Source organism: Amblyraja radiata, chromosome 31, assembly GCF_010909765.2.
Source record: "Amblyraja radiata isolate CabotCenter1 chromosome 31, sAmbRad1.1.pri, whole genome shotgun sequence".
In the NCBI taxonomy this organism is placed as follows: domain Eukaryota; kingdom Metazoa; phylum Chordata; class Chondrichthyes; order Rajiformes; family Rajidae; genus Amblyraja; species Amblyraja radiata.
Window position 1 is genome coordinate 29,752,086 of NC_045986.1, and position 23,492 is coordinate 29,775,577.

At 48.6% G+C, this 23,492-nt stretch overlaps 1 protein-coding gene across 1 annotated transcript in view; it reads right to left on the reverse strand.

Moving 5' to 3' along the window:
- The window catches only part of LOC116990314 (forkhead-associated domain-containing protein 1-like), a 68,291-nt gene that overhangs the window by 4,151 nt on the left and 40,648 nt on the right, over positions 1-23,492 (reverse strand). The window contains exons 23-27 of the mRNA XM_033047822.1: positions 14,388-14,532; positions 12,287-12,420; positions 10,174-10,269; positions 3,791-4,011; positions 756-921 (exon numbers count right to left, since the gene is read on the reverse strand). Of these exons, the coding sequence (XP_032903713.1) occupies positions 756-921; positions 3,791-4,011; positions 10,174-10,269; positions 12,287-12,420; positions 14,388-14,532 (762 nt within the window). The remainder of the gene's footprint in view (positions 1-755; positions 922-3,790; positions 4,012-10,173; positions 10,270-12,286; positions 12,421-14,387; positions 14,533-23,492) is intronic.

Consider the following 23,492-nt stretch of genomic DNA (forward strand, 5'->3'; position numbering starts at 1 on the left):
CAACTCAGTATCCCGTACCTGCCTTCTCTCCATACCCTCTGATCCCCTTAGCCACAAGGGCCACATCTAACTCCCTCTTAAATATAGCCAATGAACTGGCCTCGACTACCCTCTGTGGCAGAGAGTTCCAGAGATTCACCACTCTCTGTGTGAAAAAAGTTCTTCTCATCTCGGTTTTAAAGGATTTCCCCCTTATCCTTAAGCTGTGACCCCTTGTCCTGGACTTCCCCAACATCGGGAGCAATCTTCCTGCATCTAGCCTGTCCAACCCCTTAAGAATTTTGTAAGTTTCTATAAGATCCCCTCTCAATCTCCTAAATTCTAGAGAGTATAAACCAAGTCTATCCAGTCTTTCTTCATAAGACAGTCCTGACATCCCAGGAATCAGTCTGGTGAACCTTCTCTGAACTCCCTCTATGGCAATAATGTCCTTCCTCAGATTTGGAGACCAAAACATACGCACACTCACACACGTATTTCTGTTGTCTTTCGATTGGGCTTCAGTCTAATTCTGCCCTCATCTAAAGGCGGCACGCTGGTGCAGTGGTAGAGTTGCTGCCTCACAGCACCAGGGACCCGCGTCTGATCCTGACAACGGGTGCTGTCCGTAAGGAGTTTGCACGTTCTCCCTGCGACTGTGTTGGTTTTCCCCGGGTGCTCCGGTTTCCTCCCACACTCCAAAGACGAACAGGTTTGTAGCATCAGCATCAGATGGACCACAAGCCTCCTCCATGGACCCCCCCCCCCCGTCTTACCTTCCGCTGCTTCAGAGCTTTGTTGAGCCTCTTCTCCTGGTCACAACGAGCCTGAATTCGCTCCTGGGACTCTCGAATCAGACAGTTCTCCTCAGTCAGGCTCTGCAGACGCTCCTGTAAGCTCTCCACGTCGGCCTGTCTTTGGTGCAGAGTCACCTGCGAGCGTCTGTAGCGGGCAAGGAGGTGGGCGGGAGAGAGAAACGCAACGGGTCGGAAATCGGAACCATTCAAAACGGCCGTGGTTACTCCCAGCCCTTCCGACAAAACCCAGGAGACAATAAGGAAGTAACAACAAGGAACTGCAGATGCTGGTTTACCAAAGAAAGACACAAAATGCCGGAGTAACTCAGCGCAGGAACAAGTCCAGCGTTGACTAGCGATCACCCCGCACACTAGCACTATCCCACATAGTATCTCTCGAGGGAATGGATAGGTGACATTTTGGGTCGGGAACCTTCCTCAGATTGATTGCAGGGAGAGTGGGAAAGAAAGCTGGAAGGGAGAACAAGGTGGGGCCCAGAGATGGTGAACACAGGCGAGGGCATTTGATGGCAGTCAGATTGTTGGCCAGAGATGGAAAGGCAGGTGTGAGCCCACGAGGATAAAGATTTGCCAATTGCGAATCTCGAGGACCAAAAAAGTTGCTAATTGTCCATAGCGTGTCGGACAGTGTTAATGTGCGGGGATCGCTGGTCGGCACGGACACGGTGGGCAGAAGGGCCTGTTTCTGCGCTGTATCTCTAAAACAAACTTAACTTAAAAAAAACCTAAACTAAAAGAGCTAGTTCGAGTCTGAGGAAGGACTTTGACCCGAAACGTCACCTATTCCTTTCCTCCAGAAATGCTGCCTGACCCGCTGAGTTACTCCAGCTTTTTTGTGTCTGCCTAAAAGAATTAACGCTTTTATTAATACTTAAAGACTAGCCTATCCTATTGGCACAGTATCATATGTTCATGTCATAGGAACAGAATTAGGCCATTCGGCCCATTAAGTCTACTCTGCCATTCAATCGTGGCTGATCTATCTCTCTCTCAACCCCATTCTCCTGCCTTCTCCCCATCACCCCTGACATCTGTACTAATCAAGAATCTATCTATCTCCGCCTTAAAAATACCAAATGACTTGGTCACCACCACCGTCTGTGGCAATGAATATTCAGAGTCACCACCTTCTGACGAAAGAAATTCCTCCTCATCTCCTTTCTAAAGGTACGTCCTTTTATTCTGAGTGTGCCCTCTGGTCCTAGACTCTCCCACTAGTGGAAACATCCTCTGCACATCCACTCTATCCAGGCCTTTCACTGTTCTGTAGGCTTCAATGAGGTACCCCTTCATCCTTCTTAACTCCAGCGAGAAAGAAAGGAAAGTACTTGTGGCCTGAGAATCGACGACACTGGCTGGAGTTTGCCCACTCTTGGCTCGAGGCAGGTAGTTTAAGTGACACAGTTACAGTAGCTGACACAAAGACATGTTGTTTCCACGGCAAGGCAATGATACAGAGATATCACAGCACAAATTGATCCGCTCATCCTTGAGATTACATCAAAGCATCAAGCTACAAGCATTGCTTATGATTGATGGCAGCAAAAATAATTCACACACTGCTGCCAACTGGGACCATCTTTGATCAGTTTTCATATTAATATTCAGCATTCCTTCAATTCTCACCCTCAATCCAAACTTCGGACTCAGAACAAATTCTGACCAGCGGATGGAGCTTAATATATGGGGGACTTAGTGCCTTCTCTGCCCCCAGCTTAAGGTCATAAGTGATAGGAGCTGAATTAGGCCATTCGGCCCATCAAGTCTACTCCGCCATTCAATCGTGGCTGATCTATCTCTCCCTCCTAACCCCATTCTCCTGCCTTCTCCCCATAACCCCCGACACCCGTACTAATCAAGAATCTATCTATCTCTGCCTTAAAACTACCCACTGACTTGGCCTCCACAGCCGTCTGTGGCAAAGAATTCCACAGATTCACCACCCTCGGAGGGGTGGGAAGATTGCAACCTTCACGTGGTCCGCCCTATTTCGACGAATGCAATCAACCCGGCGTGCACAATCAAATAAGATCAAATAGAACAAGTTGCCCGGACAACTTTAGGCTGTGCACGCCATACACAAGAAGAACACCCTCTGAATAAAGAAATTCCTCCTCATCTCCTTCCTAAAAGAACGTCCTTTTATTCTGAGGCTGTGAACTCTAGTCCTAGACTCTCCCACTAGTGGAAACATCCTCTCCACATCCACTCTATCCAAGCCTTTCACTATTCTGTATGTTTCAATGACCCGCCCCTCATCCTTCTAAACTCCAGCGAGTCCAGGCCCAGTGCCTCAGAGGTTAACCCACTCATTCCTGGGATCATTCTCGTAAACCTCCTCTGGACCCTCTCCAGAGCCAGCACATCCTTCCTCAGATATGGGGCCCAGTTCTAGTTGCCAAGCAGGAACAGTCATCCAGGGAGGTGAGGTAGAAACATCGAAAATAGGTGCAGGAGTAGGCCATTCGGCCCTTCGAGCCTGCACCGCCATTCAATATGATCATGGCTGATCATCCAACTCAGTATCCTGTACCTGCTTTCTCTCCATACCCCCTGATCCCTTTAGCCACAAGGGCCACATCTAACTCCCTCCTAAATATAGCCAATGAACTGGCCTCAACTACTTTCTGTGGCAGAGAATTCCACAGATTCACCACTCTCTGTGTGAAATTTTTTTTCTCATCTTGGTCCCCTTATCTTTAAACTGTGACCCCTTGTTCTGGACTTCCCCAACATCGGGAACAATCTTCCTGCATCTAACCTGTCCAACCCCTTAAGAATGTTGTAAGTTTCTATAAGATCCCCCCCCTCAATCTTCTAAATTCTAGCAAGTACAAGCCGAGTCTATCCAGTCTTTCTTCATATGAAAGTCCTGCCATCCCTGGAATCAGTCTGGTGAACCTTCTCTGTACTCCCTCTATGGCAAGAATGTCTTTATTCAGATTAGGAGACCAAAAACTGTACGCAAAACTCCAGAGCCCTTTTACACCCACCTGAGCTGCTCCAGGTCTTTCTCGTAGCTTCCTAGAAGTTGATCTTTCCTGGCCAGTTGTCCCTTCAGCCCACCGATGCACCCATCCAGCAGCTCCGCGTCCCTCCGCCGAGCCTCCGCCAGCTTCTCCCTCTCGTCCCGCGGTACGTGCTTCAGCGAGAGCGAGCCCGACATCTGGCGCACGTTGAGGAGGCTGGAGAGGGCCTTCACCAAGTCGAGGTACTGCAGGGAGGAACGGGAGAGGCTGAGGAGCCTGAGGGCCCAACCACACGCAAGGCCAGTGCTGAGGTTTAAGAAGCAATCCAGCAGGTTTGGACAGAAATGCTGGAGAAACTCAGTGGGTGCAGCAGCATCTATGTGGAGCGAAGGAAATAGGCAACGTTTCGGGACGAAACCCAAAGGGTTTCGGCCCAAAACGTTGCCTATTTCCTATAGTGGAGATTGCATGGAGCGAAGGAAATAGGCAAACATTGCCTATTTCCTCCGCTCCATAGATGCTGCTGCACCCGTTGAGTTTCTCCAGCACTTTTGTCTACCTTCGATTTTCCAGCATCTGCAGTTCCTTCTTTAACACCAGCAAGTTTGGAGATGATTGGCCTTGATCTCACACGGATAGACTCAAAATACTGGACAAAGTATTGGCACAGCGGTAGAGTTGCTGCCTCACAGCGCCAGAGATCCGGGTTCGATCCTGACTACGGGCGCTGTCTGTACGGAGTTTGCACGTTTTCTCCCCGTGACCTGCGTGGGTTTTCTCCGAGATCTTCGGTTTCCTCCCACACTCCATCGACGTGCAGGTTTGTAAGTTAATTGGCTCGTATTGCAATTGTACAACACAATTGGTTGGTATAGGGAGGTTTCACGAAAGGTCACTGGAGCGTAGATCCGCACCCACGTGACCGCAAAATTTTAACTGGGGGACAAGCGTCACTTCCGGTACATGTTAGTGAATGGGAAAACACGCACTTTCACACCCGTTAAAAACATCGAAAACGGCCAGTTTTTGAGCTGCAATTTACTGAGCCAGTCGGGGTGACCGTGAGGCACAGCTACCTAAATTTACAGTCCAAAAACAAGATAGAAACTAAGGTAAATTCAAGAGGGAGCTGAAGGTGCAAAAACAGCAGAAGTTGTTAGCGGACATTTGTCGTGGAGATTTAAAGATCGAAAATATCGGGAATTATCGCGTTTGCTCACTGCATTTCATCAAAAGTAAGGCATTATTGGCTTTGTTATCTTTATTCATTTGTTAGATGAAAAGTATTAAAAGTTAAAAATCCGTCAGTAAAATTGCAAAATCGCCCATTGTTCTCAGGTGGGTTTTAACATGCAAAATGAAAACGCTTCTGAAGCTCCATTTACCATTTAAATAATCGTAAACTCTCAATGCGTTTGGAAATAAATTTTACTCAGATGCAAGCTAAGGAATGGGATAATTGTCAGCTGTTAGTTGGACAAAATCAGGAGATTTTATTATTTGCCAAAATATATTTCTCAATGTAGTGCCCACTGTGATTGCAAGTCAGGGCTAGGGGAAGGAAGTTTGTACTCACATTGCGACATAAATAAATAAGTAGTTTGGGCGATTGTGCAGGCTTTAAACAAGAAACATTGAGAAACATATTTTGGCAAATAATAAAATCTCCTGATTTTGTCCAACAAACAGCTGACAATTATCCCATTCCTTAGCTTGCATCTGAGTAAAATTTATTTCCAAACGCATTGAGAGTTTACGATTATTTAAATGGTAAATGGAGCTTCAGAAGCGTTTTCATTTGCATGTTAAAACCCACCTGAGAACAATGGGCGATTTTGCAATTTTACTGACGGATTTTTAACTTTTAATACTTTTCATCTAACAAATGAATAAAGATAACAAAGCCAATAATGCCTTACTTTTGATGAAATGCAGCGAGCAAACGCGATAATTCCCGATATTTTGGATCTTTAAATCTCCACGGCAAATGTCCGCTATCAACTTCCGCCGTTTTTGCACCTTCAGCTCCCTCTTGAATTTACCTTAGTTTCTATCTTGTTTTTGGACTGTAAATTTAGGTAGCTGTGCCTCACGGTCACCCCGACTGGTACAGTAAATTGCAGCTCAAAAACTGGCTGTTTTCGATGTTTTTAACGGGTGTGAAAGTGCGTGTTTTCCCATTCACTAACATGTACCGGAAGTGACGCTTGTACCCCAGTTAAATTTTGCGGTCACATGGGTGCGGATCTACGCTCCAGTGACCTTTCGTGAAATCACCCTATAGGGAGGTTTCACGGCAGTCGGGTCACGACCCATGACCCGTACTGTTGCTACGCTACTCCAAATGGATTACACGCGATGAACTGCAGGTAGGCACTTACCATTGTTTCCAGCGTAGCGGGCCCGTTAAAACCCGCTGAAATTGTCAATTTTTGCGCTGTAAATAATTATGGAAATCGGGATAAGCGTGTGAGACATTTAGCCTACTTCACAATTCCAAAGGTGAGGAGAAATGACGGTAGATAGAAGCGAAAGCTGAAGGGACAACAACAGCCAGAGTGCTTGGCGAACATTGGCCGTTTGCTCACTGCATTTCATCAACTAAGGCATTATTTGTAGGTACACAAAATTACTGGGGAAACTCAGCGGGTGCAGCAGCATCTATGGAGCGAAGGAAATAGGCGATGTTTCGGGCCGAAACCCTTCTTCAGACTGCCACAGTAAATTGCAGACTGTCCTCAAGGCATTATTTGTGTTTTTTCTTGATTCCTTTGGCATCTAAAAAGTTTCAGAAGTGATAAATCTGGCTGTAATTTTTTTAAATCGCCCATGGTTCTCATGGGTTTTTACATACAAAATGAAAACGCATCTGAAGAAAAATTTACAGCCAGATTTATCACTTCTGAGACTTTTTAGATACCAAAGGAGTCAAGAAAAAACACAAATAATGCCATACTTGATGAAATGCAGTGAGCAAACGCGATAATTCCCAATATTTTCAATGTTTACCAAGCACTTTAGCTGCTGTAGTCCCTTCAGTTCTCGCTTCTCTATACCTTCATTTCGCTTCACGTTTGGAATTCTAAAGTTGGGTCCGTGTCTCTCACACTTACCCCGACTCCCACAATTTTCTTCAGCGCAAAAATTCAACATTTTGGCGGTTTTTAACAGGTAGGAAAGTACGCATTTTTAGCATTAATAACATATACCGGAAGTGACGGATGTCCTCCAGATGGATTTAGCGGCTCCGTGCGTCGAGCCCTGTGACCCAGTGACCTTTCGTGCAACCCCCCTATATTGACAAATACACTTGTCCATTTGGCTTGGAGGAATGTAAAATTGTCCCTAGTGTGTGCAGGATAGTGTTAATGTGCGGGGATCGCTGGTCGGCGCGGACTCGGTGGGACGAAGGGCCTGTTTCTAGGCTCTCTCTCTAGACTAAACTAAACTACAGGGGAAGCTAGTGCTGAAGTTTAAGAAGCAATCAAGAAGCTTTGGGGAAGCTTGCCATTCATCTCACAAGGATAGACACAAAATGCTGGACTAAGTCTGAGGACCTGAAACCTCACCAATTCCTTCTCTCCAGAGACGCTGCCTGTCCCGCTGAGTTGCGCCAGCATGTTGTGTCTATCTTCGGTGTAAACCAGCATCTGCAGCTCCTTCCTGCACACTGATCTCACAGGGGTTGATATTCTGTAGGATATGAATAACGAGGACGTTGTCTGGACTCGAGGGCCTGAGCTACAGGGAGAGGTCGAGTAGGCTGGGTCTCTATTCCTTGGAGCACAGGAGGATGAGGGGAGATCTTATAGAGGTGTACAAAATCATGAGAGGAATAGATCGAGCAGACGCACAGTCTCTTGCCCAGAGTAGGCGAATCGAGAACCAGAGGACATAGGTTTATGGTGAGGGAGGAAAGATTTAATAGGAATCTGAGGGGTAACTTTTTCGCACAAAGGGTGGTGGGTGTGTGGAACGAGCTGACGGAGGAGGTAGTTGAGGCTGGGACTATCGCAACATTTAAGAAACATTTAGACAGGCACATGGATAGGACAGGTTTGGAGGGATATGGGCCAAATGCAGGCAGATGGGTGTAGTGTAGCTGGGACATGTTGGCCGGCGTGGGCACGTTGGGCCGAAGGGCCTGTTTCCACGCTGTATCACTCTATGACTGAATGATTGCAGAGTAGAATGGGTTAAATTACCACTGGAGGTTGCATAAAGTTGAGTTTATGCATGAAGGTGATGTTGCGAGCTATTAAACCTGTTCAGGAATTTATAGAGAAGCTATTTCCGCTGGTGCAGGAATCCAGAACAAGAGGCCACACAGTGCGAGCCGGGTGATTCAGAAGCTTAGTTATGCAGGCCCTTGCATGCAGAGGATAGAGGAAATCTACAACGCCCTACTCCAAAGCACTAAAGAGACTGGAACAACCTACGCCATCGTGGTGTTTAAGAGGCTTTAAGATGTATTTAACATGGATGTGTAGGGAAGGGAGGACTAAGGATCAGGTGCAGGCAGAGGAGATTAGTTTAACATGGCATCATCATCAGCAAAGATATTGTGTTCATTAGTTCATAAGATCTAGGAGTAGAATTAGGCCATTCGGCCCATCAAGTCTACTTCACCATTCAATCATGGTTGATCTATCTCTCCCACTCAACCCCGTTCTCCTGCCTTCTCCCCATAACCCCCGACACCTGCACTAATCAAGAATCTATCACCCTTCATCATAAAAATATCCGTTGACTTGGCCTCCAAGGCCTTCTGTAGCAATGGATTCCACAGATTCACCACCCTCCGACTAAAATAATTTCTTCTCTTCTCCTTTCTAAAGGTACGTCCTTTTATTCTGAGGCTGTGCCCTCTGGTCCTGGACTCTCCCACTAGTGGAAACATCCTCTCCACATCCACTCTATCCAGGCCTTTCACTATTCGGTAAGTTTCAATGAGTGTCCCCTCATCCTTCTAAGCTCCAGCGAGTACAGGCCCAGTGCTGACAAACGCTCATCATTGTGGGCCCTCTACATATTGTCAACATTGTGGGCCTTAGAGCTTGTTCCTGCATTTAGTTTAGTTTAGACATACAGCGCAGAAACAGGCCCTTCGGCCCAACGCATCTGCCCCGACCCCCGATCCCCGCACACACTAGGGACAATTTACAATTTTACCAAGCCAATTAGCCTACGAACCTGCACGTCTTTGGAGTGTGGGAGGAAACCAGCGATCCCGGGGGAAAACCCACGCAGTCACAGGGAGAACGTGCAAACTCTGTACAGACAGCACCTGTAGTCAGGATCGAACTCTGGTCTCTGGCGCTGTGAGGCAGCAACTCTACCGCTGTTCTATGATCTATAGTTCGGAGGTCCTTTCAAGACTGAGATGTAGGAATGTTGTGATTGGTGGGTACATCAAGCTCCGTGCTTCAAAGTTCATGCAACATAAATTTAGAATGAGCCCAGGAGCTTTGCTATCTTCCCACTCAACATCATAGGAACACAGTAACCCCCTGGTGAGGCTGGCTTACGCCTCCATCAGTCTAAAGGCTTACGCACGGCAAGGAACTTCTCTATAATTCATGCACTACTGGGCTCGTGAAAGCAGCCAAACAGTGGTGGAGTAAAGATAGACACAAAGTGCTGGAGTAACTCAGCGGGTCAGGCAGCATCTGTGGAGAACATGGATTGCGGGGTGACGCCTATATGGTCGTGAGTAGTCGCCCAAAGAGTCGTACCTTTTTCTAGTCGCCACTGGATTTTCAAAATGTTGAAACCTTTCAGCCACCTTCTACAACTGTGTCCCCGGAAAAATTGCGTAATAGCCGTGTCCCACGGTACGTGTTCATTCCAAGAGCTCGCCCGAGGTTAAAAAAAATCAAACTCGTGGTAAGCACGGAGAATGAACGTAGCGGGTACGTCGGAGCTCGGGGACGTCTCTTAGCGGCTCGTAACGCTAACGGCAGGTACTCGGGAAGACTCGCTAACGGCAGGTAAGCTCGGGAAGACTCGTGAGGATTTTTCAACACGTTGAAAAATGTCCACGAGAGCCCCGAGTACTGACGAGTGGCCATTACCGTAAATCTCCGAGTTCGAATCGGGGCAAACTCGGGAGAGCTCTTGGAATGAAATCGTACCGTGGGACAGGGGTTTCTGTGGGACAGGTCCATTACTCCAGCATTTTGTGCCCATCTCTGATATAATTCTGGATGGTGGTGCTGGCTCGAAGGGCCGAATGGCCTACTCCTGCACCTAACGCCTATGTTTCTATCTGCAGTTCAAAGATGGAGAAGGGCCTCACTGCAGGCTGTTGAGTCGCTGAGAACCCATCTTACAATACAATCCCCAGGCCATAGAATATAATATAATGTACTTAAAAACAGCAACAGCACGAGTGTCCGTCTGCGTACCGTCTGCTCGCTGAGGTCTAGGGCTTCAGACATTTCAAACAACGATGTCCTTTCAATGCAAGCATCAGAAATAACAAAAGAGTCACCTCTTGGTTCCTGCAGTGGAGAGAGGAGAGAGAAGACATCAGGGGAGCACATAGTCGTTTAACATCAGTATTAAGTAGTTGGGATGAGTGATTAGTTCATGTTGCAGTTGGCATGTAGTCCTCTGTAAAACACTCATGTATACAGTTTGGTTTACAGATACAGGTGGACCTAGTGACCACCCCATACATGAGCACTATCCTACACAGTAGGAACAATTTATAATATATACCAAAGCCAATTAAATCACAAACCTGTACGTCTTTGGAGTGTGGGTGGAAGCCAGAGCACCCGGAGAAAACCCACACGGTCACGGTGAGAACGTACAAACTCTGTACAGACAGCACCCGTGGTCAGGATCGAACCTGGGTCTGTGGGGCCGTGAGGCAGCAACTCTACCGCTGCGCCACCGTGCCGCCCTTGTGCTGCCACCGTCAACAAGGTGAGGTGTTAACCAGAGGATGATTTCATTCACAGTCCTATTCAAAGCTACCTGGGTGTCTCAGCCAACTCTCCCGTCTCAGCTGAAAGGCAGATTAACCAGTCATTCTTGCCTGTGGCGATCACTGTTTGTCTGGCACCATCCTACACACACTGGGGACAATTTACATTTACACCAAAGCCAATTAACCTACAAACCTGCGCGTCTTTGGAGTGTGGGAGGAAACCGAAGACTCGCGGAGAAATCCCACGCAGGTCACGGGGAGAACGTGCAAACTCCGTACAGACAGCGCCCGTGGTCAGGATGGAACCCGGGTCCCCGCGCTGTGAGGCAGCAACTCTACCGCTGCGCCACCGTGCTGCCCACTGGCTTTTTAAATTCTCCCTTTACCTTTTAATCCCCTATAATGTAAAGACAACACCATACGGCACGGTGGCGCAGCGGTAGAGTTGCTGCCTCACAGCGCCGGAGGCCCGGGTTCCATCCTGACCACGGGCGCTGTCTGTACGGAGTTTGCACGTTCTCCCCGTGACCTGCGTGGGTTTCCTCCGGGAGCTCCGGTTTCTTCCCACACTCCAAAGACGTGCAGGTTTGTAGGTTAATTGACTTGGTGTAAATATTAAATTATCCCAAGTGTGTGTAGGATAGTGTTAGTGTGCGGGGATCGCTGGTCGGTGCGGGCTCGCTGTTTCTGCGCTGTATTTCTAAACTAAACAAAACTAAACTTTATATTTTGTCCTGTGCTTTTATTAGCCTATGATTTATTACATCTATCCAGGGTAAAATACACCACTGTAAATAGTATTATTAATGGGACTGTTTAACAAGGCCAAAGCCTTAATTCCCCATTAGTTTGTTTTGGCGTCATCGTGCACATCATGCCCCCTGGTGGGCAAGCGGTGATCACACAAGCAGCCGCCAAGGTGCGAGTCTGCAAAATCCTCCATCCTCAACATTTAAAACTGCAAGATGAAATATAACATGGGGGGGAAGTTGCCAGTTGTGAAGCGGTATAGGTAGCTGGAGTACAGTGATTACAGCAATCCCTGCATTTTAGACAATAGACAATAGGTGCAGGAGTAGGCCGTTCAGCCCTTCGAGCCAGCACCGCCATTCAATGTGATCATGGCTGATCATCCCCAATCAGTACCCCGTTCCTGCCTTCTCCCCATATCCCCTGACTCTCTCTCGCTATCTTTAAGAGCCCTATCTAGCTCTCTCTTGAAAGAATTCTCTCCAGAGAACCGGCCTCCACCGCCCACTGAGGCAGAGAATTCCACAGACTCACAACTCTCTGTGAGAAAAAGTGTTTCCTCGTCTCCGTTCTAAATGGCTTACTCCTTATTCTTCAACTGTGCGTGGCCCCTGGTTCTGGACTCCCCCCAACATTGGGAACATGTTTCCTCCCTCCAGCGTGTCCAAACCCTTAACAATCTTAGTCTGCTGTAATTTAGCACGCCTGCAAGAAAAATCTCTGACTTAAGTAAATGGCTGTGCCGAAGTTGTGAAGCTGATGGGATCTTTGAATGGACGGGGCAGAGGACTCAGCAGCGATCGGTCACTGCAGCGAGCATTGGCAAGCATTACCGTTTTAGAGTCGGCGTTACTCTGCAGGAAGCTGCCCGCAGACTCGCTGCTGCCAAGCATACGATGGCTCGGCAAGTCGGTCAGCTCCTTCTTCAGTCTCATCAACTGTTGCAAGGCCTCTTCCTGGCTGGTTCCTGCCAATTCCACAAGAGGAATAAATCAGCAAAAATGAGATGCGGAATGGAAACAGGTGTCCGGGAAGGAACTGCAGACGCTGGTTTACAAAATGAAGGTGGACACAAAATGCTGGAGTAACTCAGCGGGACAGGCAGCATCTCTGGAGAGAAGGAATGGGTGACGTTTCGGGTCGAGATTCAGATTAGAACATCAGTCTGGTGATGAGTCTCGACCCAAAACTTCACCCATTCCTTTTCAGAGATGCTGCCTGACACGCTGAGTTACTGCAGCTTTTTGTGTCTTCAGCATGGAAACAAGCCCTTCGGCCCACCGAGTCCACGCCCACCTTCGATCAAATCCCAAATCTAACCCTTCGCTGTTGAACGGGGCGGTTCAGAAGATCCTTCACCCCACAACCATTAGATTTTATAATACTGACCGCTAGGCTGTATGGGGATGCTTTGCATTTTGAATAGTTAATTATTGGGTCTTATTAAGTATTTATTGCTTTCATGTATTGTCCATATTGTATTTATGTATTGTCCGTCTGCTTTCGTTTTGAATGTGTGGGTTTGTTGGTTGGGGGCTTCTGGACATCTGAATTTCCCTGAGGGGATCAATAAAGTATATATTATTATTATTATTAGTGGCCATTGGCTGGGAAAGAGAAAAGTCCTTGGAAGTTTCACCAAATTATCATCCACAAGGCCCAAGTTTAGTTTAGAGATTCAACGCGGAAACTGGTTCTTCGGCCCACTGAGTCCGTGCCGACCAGCCATCCCAAGCTAATTAACCTACAAACCTGCACGTCTTTGGAGTGTGGGATAGGTTTCGGGGAGAACGTGCAAACTCCAGACAGACAGCACCCGGAGTCAGGATGGAACCCGCTGGGTCTCTGGCGCTGTGAGGCAGCAACTCTACCGCTGCGCCACCGTGCTGTACATCAAGTGTACGCTTGCATGAGTGGAAACATCAATGTACTTAGGGCGGGGGGAGGAATAGATGCTCATTCACGTCACGGGGCATCAAGGGGATGAAGATGGCGACGGATTCACGGAGGGGGAGGAAGGTTGCAGTCAGACCGGGAAAGGAACTGGCATTGACTGATGTCATACAGTGTGGATACAGGCCCTTCGGCCCACTTGCCCATACCGGCCAACATGTCCCATCTACACTAGTCACTGAGAGACACAGTGTGGAAACAGGCCCTTCGGCCCAACTTGCCCACACCAGCCTAACATGTCCCATCTACACTAGTCCCACCTGCCCGCGTTTGGCCCGTATCCCTGCAAACTTGTCCTATACATGTACTTGGTTAACAGGTTCACTGTTGAACGGTCGTGAGAGGCTGAGGTTAACGTTGGTTCACACTGACTTTGCTAAATGATGGTCTGTTTATCGTTAACCAGGCAGCACTGACAGGCCCATGTGTCTGGGTAAATCATCCTGGTGCTCGGAGAAATGAAGCAGAGCCGCGCATCAGGAACGTGTTTGAAAGGTGAGGTGGAGCAGACTGCGCGGGGGCCGAGCTCGTTCAGTGATCGGCGCTCCTGGCTGGAACCCGGCTCTCTGGCGCTGTGAGGCAGCAGCTCCACCCGCTGCATCACCGTGCGCTGCCTGATAGCCCTGTCCCACGGTACGAGTTCATTCCAAGAGCTCTCCTGAGTTTGCCCTGATTCGAACTCGGAGATTCACGGTAATGGCCACTCGTCGGTACTCGGGGCTCTCGTGGACATTTTTCAACGTGTTGAAAAATCTTCACGAGTCTTCCCGAGCTTGCCTGCCGTTAGCGAGTTTTCCCGAGTACCTGCCGTTAGCGCTAAGAGACGTCCCTGAGCTCCGACGTACCCGCTACGTTCATTCTCCGTGCTTACCACGAGTTTGATTTTTCTTAAACTCGGGAGAGCTCTTGGAATGAACTCGTACCGTGGGACAGGGGCTTGAGTCTGTTGTGTGAAGTGAGTGAAAGCTGACGAGTTCTTACTGGGAGGGTGAGCTTGTTCCAGACACTTTATCCGGGATCGTAACTCAGACAACGCTTCCCGCTGGCGCTGAATGACCTCCTCGTGCCGGTGACCTTTGCACTCCGCTGCCACCAGGGCAAGGTCAGAGTTCAGCTTCTCCTGCACCTAGACATTTCAACAGAGAGATCGACAATTTAGTTTGGACTTTAGAGATACAGCACGGAAACAGGGCCCTTCGGCCCACCGAGTCCGTGCCGACCAGCGGCCATCACGCACACTAGCACTATCCTACACACACTAGGGCCAATATATAATTTTACCAAAGCCAATTAACCTCCAAACCTGCACGTCTTTGGAGTGTGGGAGGAAACCGGAGCACCCGGGGAAAACCCACACACGCTACGGGAAGAACGTCAGGATCGAACCCGTGTCTCTGGCGCTGAGAGGCAGCAGCATCACCCGCTGCGCCTCTTTGCTGCCCAGAGCATTTTAGACTCCGAATTGCGAGCAATCCCACTTAAACCACGAGGGACGAGACTGGAAAACGCATCACACTGACAGCAGGATTACAATTCTATTGGGAACATTTAGCAGATTCGGCCATGATCACATTGAATGGCGGTGCTGCCTCGAAGGGCCGAATGGCCTATTCCTGCCCCTATTGTCTATTGATTCGGCAGCAGCTGGGGAAAGAGAAACAAAATGAACCTCTCTAGTCAAAGACTCTTCATGCTGGGCGGCACGGTGGCGCAGCGGTAGAGTTGATGACTCATAGCGTCAGAGACCCGGGTTCGATCCTGACTACAGGTGCCATCCGTCTCTCTCTCATAACGCCATTCTCCCGCCTTCTCCCCATAACCCGACACCCGTACTAATCAAGAATCTATCTATCACTGCCTTAAAAATATCCATTGACTTGGCCTCCACAGCCCTCTGTGGCACTGAACTCTCAAGTTCACAAGTTATAGGAGCAGAATTAGGCCATTCGGCCCATCGAGTCTACTCCGCCATTCCATAATGGCTGATCTATCCCTCCCTCCTAACCCCATTTTCCCCGCCTTCTCCCCATAACCCCTGACACCCGTTCTAATCAAGAATTTGTCTATCTCTGCTTTAAAAATATCCATTGACTTGGCCTACACAGCCCTCTGTGGCAATGAGTTTAGCTGGCAAATCCCACAGATTCACCACCCTCTGACTCAAGAAATTCCACCTCATCTCCTTCCTAACCGAACGCCCTTTAATACCGAGGCTGTGACACTTTGTGTCCACCTTTAGTATAGACCAGCATCTGCAGTTCCTTTTCTTATTATGTTAAGACAGAGGTACCTGATGCACTTGGCTGCACCCTGCTGGCCAAGGATGACTCACCAATGACAATATAAAACTTTCTTATCTCCAGCTGCGACAATAGATCCACTGTGACTCACCTCCACAAACTAGTTTCGGGAAGAACACGGAGACAAGAGTCACCGAGAACAGAGGAGATTAATTGCACGGTTCACCACTCCCCGCCCACGCAAAGATTCAGCTGCCATCGCTTGCTCGTGAGGTGGAAGTCAAACAAGGACCTGGCTTCCCTGCCCCTGCTGTTGTACCGAGAGGTTTGTGATGTCTGTGCAAAGCACGGCACTGCATCGCGGCCTCCTGGCTAAGATCCAGTGTGGTCAACCTGTGACAATAGACAACGGTGTCCATACAATCCACCACCCACTGGTCAACCTGAGCACCTTCAAGGGTTTCGGCCCGAAACATCGCCTATTTCCTTCGCTCCATAGATGCTGCTGCACCCGCTGAGTTTCCCCAGCAATTTTGTGTACCTTCAGCAACAGACTGGTTCCACCAAGATGCAGCACAGAACGCCACAGGAGATCCTTCTTCCCTGTGGCTATCAAACTGTACAACTCCCCCTCCCCCTTCTGTCAATAGACAATAGGTGCAGGAGTACCCATGTAAGTTCTCCACAGATGCTGCCTGACCCGCTGAGTTACTCCAGCACTTTGTGTTTATCTTTGGTATAAACCAGCACCTGCAGTTCTTTGTTTCTGCTAATGGAAGTGAGAAAGTGGATTGAAAGAAAAAAAAGTTTCAAAATATAATTTGCCGATGTAGACAGCACGGTGGCACAGCGGTAGAGTTGCTGCCTCACAGCGCCAGTGACCCGGGTTTGATCCTGACTACGGGTGCTGTCTGTACGGAGTTTGCACGTTCTCCCCGTGACTTTTCTCCGAGATCTTCAGTTTCCTCCCACACTCCAAAGACGTGCAGGTTTGTAGGTTAATTGGTTTGGTATAAATGTAAATTGTCCCTGGTGTGTGTAGGATAGTGCGAGTGTGTGGGGATCGCTGGTCAGTGCGGGCTCTGTGGGCCGAAGGGCCTGTTTCTGCGCTGTATCTCTAAACTAAACTAGACTGCGGAGAGATCGTCTGACTGGCGCAGTGATTTCTGACGATCAGAGACGAATAATCTCACTGCAGCATTTAGGGTTAATGGAAGTGTACGCCTTTCCTCAATGATCCAGCTAATGCACTTACGCAGGTCTTGCTGCAGTGCCCCGGGTAATAATGCATTCTCAGCACGACACCATCGCACCAGCTAACATTATCTGCTCAAACAGCAGCTCGCCTGCCCTTTCCCAAGCTGAATATGCTGAATCCTGCACACAATGGGGAGAGAGGGAGAGAGGAAGAGGGGGAGAGGGGGAGAGAGGGAGAGAGAGAGAGGGGGAGAGGGAGAGAGGGAGGGAGGGAGGGAGGGAGGGAGGGAGGGAGGGAGGGAAGGAAAGAGGGAAAGGGAAAGAGGGAGAGAGGGAGAGAGGGAGAGAGAAGGAGAGTGAGAGTGAAGGAGAGTGAGAGTGAAGGAGAGAGGGAGGGAGGGAGGGAGAGAGGGAGAGAGGGAGAGAGGGAGAGGGAGAGGGAAAGGGAGAGAGAGGATGAGAGAGGGAAAGAGAGAGAGAGGGAGAGAGGGAGAGAGAGAGGGGAGAGGGGGATAGAGGGAGAGAGAGACGGAGAGAGGGAGGGAGAGAGAGAGAGAGAGAGAGAGAGAGAGAGAGAGAGAGAACGAAATGGTTTACCAAAGGAGGGAGGAATGCTACTAAAAGCAAGGATGATGATAAATCTAGCAGTGTGGAGTGTAGCATGAATCTTAAGCCAACCTACCAGCCACCATTAGCTACAATTAAACTGCCCTAATATTAAACAGTGAATATTAGCTTTGTCTTCAATGGCTCGGGCGTAAAGCAATTGATGACAAGAGGCGACATAAATGTCAGGCTCATAAACCTGGAATGAAGCTGAAACCAACACATCACAGAAGGAAAAAGACCCTTTTCTGGTCCGAGGAAGTCAATTTCCTTTGCTGTACAATTAAAGATTCCACCAGGCATTGGATCGAGAGAATGTGTGCACTTTGTCAGTGAGGACAGAGGCAGGCTCCAGGGCACTGACAGATGGATCTCTGTCTCTGTCATTCCCGAGCCCCAGCAGTTTATCAGCTATCTGTTCCCCAACCCACAAACACAGTCACAGTGTTTAAGAAGGAACTGCAGATGCTGGAAAATCGAAGGTAGACAAAAGTGCTGGAGAAACTCAGCGGGTGCAGCAGCATCTATGGAGCGAATGAAATAGGCGACGTTTCGAGCCGAAAATGTTGCCTATTTCAGCCATGATCACATTGAATGGCGGTGCTGGCTTGAAGGGCCGAATGGCCTACTCCTGCACCTATTGTCTATTGCCAACAGAAACATAGAAACATAGAAAATTGGTGCAGGAGTAGGCCATTCGGCCCTTCGAGCCAGCACCACCATTCAATGTGATTATGGCTGATCATCTCCAATCAGTACCCCGTTCCTGCCTTCTCCCCATATCCCCGGACTCCAATATTTTTAAGAGCCCTATCTAGCTCTCTCTTGAAAGCATCCAGGGAACCTGCCTCCACCGCCCTCTGAGGCAGAGAATTCCACAGACTCACAACTCTCTGTGAGAAAAAGTGTTTTCTCGTCTCCATTCTAAATGGCTTACCCCTTATTCTTAAACTGTGGCCCTTGGTTCCGGACTCCCCCAACATCGGGAACATGTTTCCTGCCTCTAGCGTGTCCAAGCACTTAACAATGTTTGTTAAGACGTTTCGGGTTGAGACTGATCAGTCTCGACCCGAAACGTCACCCTTTCCTTCTCTCCAGAGACGCTGCCTGTCCCGCTGAGTTACTCCAGCATTTTGTGTCTATCTTCGGTTTAAACCAGCACCTGCAGTTCTTTCCTGCAGAATTAGATAGGTTAACTGAGACAGGGCTGGTCAGGATGAGTTATGATGTGGAGCAGTCTTAACGTACGAGCCCAGCATAGAGATTAGAGTCTGTGGGTGAGAATCCATCATTGCTGAGAGACATGTCAGTGAGCAGGGGGTGCACAGCGGTAGAGTTGCTGCCTTTCATGTCTTCATTCACGCATGTGCCAGGATTGGGAATGATTACATTTTCACTTGCTGCAGCTTAACAGTCACTAATTACTCTCAAAAATTAAATGAATAGAAATGTGAAGAGTCAGAAAAAATGAAATGAAAATCCAACAACTTTAGATTCTGGAAGTCTGAAATAAAAAGCAGCATTTCTGCAACCGATGAGCAAGTCAGGTAGTGAGTGTGCAAACATGGAGAGTCTTTGGACAGAGAAGCTCATTTTGTTTCTCTTTCCCCAGCTGCTGCCGAATCTGCTAAATGTTCCCAATAAAATAGTAATCCTGATGTCAACATAGCAACATAGAAAATAGGTGCAGGAGTAGGCCATTCGGCCCTTCGAGCCTGCACCGCCATTCAATATGATCATGGCTGATCATCCAACTCAGTATCCTGTACCTGCCTTCTCTCCATACCCCCTGATCCCTTTAGCCACAAGGGCCTCATCTAACTCCCTCTTAAATATAGCCAATGAACTGGCCTCAACTACCTTCTGTGGCAGAGAATTCCACAGGTTCACCACTCTCTGTGTGAAAAATGTTTTTCTCATCTCGGTCCTAAAAGATTTCCACCTTATCCTTAAACTGTGACCCCTTGTTCTGGACTTCCCCAACATCGGGAACAATCTTCCTGCATCTAGCCTGTCCAACCCCTTAAGAATTTTGTAAGTTTCTATAAGATCCCCCCTCAATCTTCTAAATTCTAGCGAGTACAAGCCGAGTCTATCCAGTCTTTCTTCATATGAAAGTCCTGACATCCCAGGAATCAGTCTGGTGAACCTTCTCTGTACTCCCTCTACGGCAAGAACGTGAATAGTTTTCCTGTCTCATTCCTCCCCTTTGTGGTTTAAGTGGGATTTCTCACAATCCGGAGTCTAAAATGCGTTGGGCCGCACGGTGGCGCAGCGGGTAGAGCTGCTGCCTCACAGCGCCAGAGACGCGGGTTCGATCCTGACTACGGGTGCTGTCTGTACGGAGTTCGCACGTTCTCCCCTTGACCTGCGTGGGTTTTCTCCGGGTGCTCCGGCTTCCTCCTGCACTCCCAGGTTAATTGGCTTTGGTAAAATTGTAAACTGTCCCTAGTGTTGGTGTCAGAGGTTATGGGGAGAAGGCAGGAGAATGGGGTTAGGAGGGAGAGATAGATCAGGCATGATTGAATGGTGGAGTAGACTTGATGGGCCGAATGGCCTAATTCTACTCCTTCTGACCTTATGTATGGGGATCGTCGGTCGGTGCGGACTCAGTGGGCCGAAGGGCCTGTTTCTGTGCTGTATCTCTAAACTAAACTGCACTATACGTGGATGTGACCGTCACTGCAAGCAGAACGTTCTGCCTTCTAAGATGGTTCCTGGGTAGACAAAAGTGCTGGAGAAACTCAGCGGGTGCAGCAGCATCTATGGAGCGAAGGAGATAGGCAACGTTTGCCTATTTCCTTCACTCCATGCAAAGAGTTGAACAATCTCCACTGTAGGAAATAGGCAACGTTTCGGGCCGAAACCCGGAAGGGTTTCGTCCCGAAACGTTGCCTATTTCCTTCGCTCCACATAGATGCTGCCGCACCCGCTGAGTTTCTCCAGCACTTTTGTCTACCTTCGATTTTCCAGCATCTGCAGTTCCTTCCTAAATAAGATGGTTCCTGATTTGGAAGCTGTTAAAATGCAGGGCATACTCTCCTGTAACACCAGCCCCGGACATTATCATTACTGCAACAGACGGAAACCACCCAACCAAGACCTGCTTGTTTGTGCTGAGGGCTTGATTACCCCTTTGTATAAATTGACTTGCCCATTCAGATCTGCCTGAAGGAAGAAATACGCTGGCATTAGTTTCTGCAATCGCCACTCTCTGGTTATTATCTAGTGCTGGAACTGAACTGAAGTGCTGGTTCGCTGTTCCAATGCTCCTCTTACATATCCAATGTAAAAACGATGAATAGAGCAGGCTCTATCCGAGCTACACAGTTCAATAGAGGTCTATGGAACAAAATCACCTACCACTGATAAACACGAGGATGAGGGGTGACCTTATAGAGGTGTACAAAATGATGAGGAGTTGATCGGGTGAACGCACAGAGTCCCTCACCCAGAGTAAGGGAATCGCAGACCAGAGGACACAGGTTTAAGGTGAGGGAGGGAAAGATCTAATAGGAATCTGAGGGGTTACTTTTTCACACAGAGGGTGGTGGGTGTATGGAACGAGCTGCCGGAGGAGGGAGTTGAGGCTGGGACTATTACGACGTTTTAGGAACATTTAGGCAGGAGGGAGTTGAGGCATCACGAACGCACACTCACGAACGCACACGCACGCACACACACGCACGCACATACGAACGCATACGCACGAACGCACACACACGCTCATGCACGCACATACGAACGCACACGTACGAACGCACGCACACACGCTCATGCACGCACATACGAACGCACACGCACGAACGCACACACACGCACACGCACGCACACACACACATGCAAACGTTCACACATGCACGCACACACACACACACACACACGTAGTTTAGAGATACAGCACGGGATCAGGCCCTTCGGCCCACTGAGTCCCTGCCTCAACCACCTCCTCCGGCAGCTCCTTCCGTTGCGTCTCCTGGACTATCATAAGATCATAGGAGCAGAATTAGGCCATTCGGCCCATCAAGGCTACTCCCACATTCAATCATGGCTGATCTATCTCTTCCCTCCTAACCCCATTCTCCTGCCTTCTCCCCATAACCCCTGACACCCGCACTAATCAAGAATCTAACCATCTCTGCCGTAAAAAATGTCCACTGAACAATTTGGGAAGAGCTCCAAGGGCTTTTCCCCTTCCTAGAGACTGGAGACGTATTCAGCTTCCGCGCAGCTCTCCACGGCAGAGTTATGCTCTGGGCAGGCTCACTGAGCAGTAATGAAAGTTTCATAAGCTGAATATTTATGCAGAAGATTTACTATATATATATATGGGGACTTGAAACATTAATCCACGCACCGTGTAGATTCAGCAGTAGTTCATGTGTGAATTAGAAGCTGACTTAGAGATAAATGGAGCCAACTACCAAGGAGGGCAGAAAAATCACAAACAGCTCGTTTTGTTCACGAGATATCTCTGCTCTCCGATGAGCTTCATATTCAGGTCGAAGTTGCACACAATACAAATGACTCCTACACACCAGAGGACCCGGCACTTATCTGACCCAGTAATGTGTCAACCAAGATGGCAGTATTACATTTATGGATCATAAATGTTTCTCCTCATTGTGAATGCTACTGGCTCGTTAACACAAGCTGTGTCAAGCTAGCAAGTCACAGACTAGTCGTGCAAAGGCCATTTCAAAATTACTCTGTCATAAACCGCTGTGTTAAGTCACACAAATGTAATCCCGACTTCCACATGAGCTGTGTCCCCTCGTTCCATAATTCTTTTATGAGTCGTTTAGAAGAGAGGTATGAACGAACTCTGGAGGGAACGTCTACTACTGAACCGTGGAAAATAGACTTCCTTCCTTCTGTTGATGCCCTGCGTTTCACAGTCGTTTTACCACCATGATAGAAGATGTGCCAAAACTGACCACAAAGACCACTGGAGCAGTATTTCGTTTTAGTTTAGAGATCCTGGCCCTTCGGCCCGCCGAATCCATGCCGACCAGCAATCTCCATACTAGCACTATCCCACACAGTGGGGACAATTTACCGTTTTTGCCAATTAACCAACAAGCCTGCACGTCTTTGGAGTGTGGGAGGAAACCGGAGCACCCAGAGGAAACCCACGCAGGTCACAGGGAGAACGTGCAAACTCCGTACAGACAGCGCCCGTAGTCAGGATCGAACCAGGGTCTCCGCCGATGTTTCGTGTCAAGACCCTTCTTCAGACTGGACCCGAAACATCATATTTCCCTTCTATACAGAAATGCTGCCTGTCCCGCTGAGTTATGGGCCTGTCCCAATTAGGCGACTTTTTCGGCGACTGCCAGAGTCGTAGCAGGTCGCCGACTGGACCCCCCCCCCCCCCAACGACAATGTCTACTACAGCCTACCACCTAGTCGACGTCAAGCTACGGCAAGCTACTGACAACTGGCGACCCTTGGGATGTCTACCTACGACCACACCCACGTCCACTCGCGACAAAGTACGACAATGTACGACCCTGTCGGCGACAACTGAAGCCAACTGAAGACAATTCAGTCGCCGGTTGACGTAGGTAGTCGCCAATGGGATTCACCAAAGTTAGCAACAGCGACAACCAAACGTTAACCTGGCGACGACCTACGACATCACCTACGTCAGGAGAAGTCAAGCTACGCTCATTGGAGTCAAGCACACTGTCATCGAAAAGTTTTGAACATGTTGAAAATCCAGCGGCGACCAGAAATACTCGCCTAAGTGGGACAGGGGCATCACTCCAGCATTTTGTGTCTATCTTTGGTTTAAACCAGCATCTGCAGTTCCCTCCTACACAGAGGGGACAATAAATCAACTTTCCTCTCTGCTGCCAACACATAATGTTATGAGATTCTGCAGACTGAAGCAACTCACTACCAAATTTAATTGCTGACAAGTAAATTAAGTTGGTTAGAATGTCAATTTTTATGGCTGATCTGACTTGATATAACTAAATAAGCCAATGCGCAGTCTTAGAATGGAAGACTACCGAGATACTGTGCAGAGTCTGTGGCC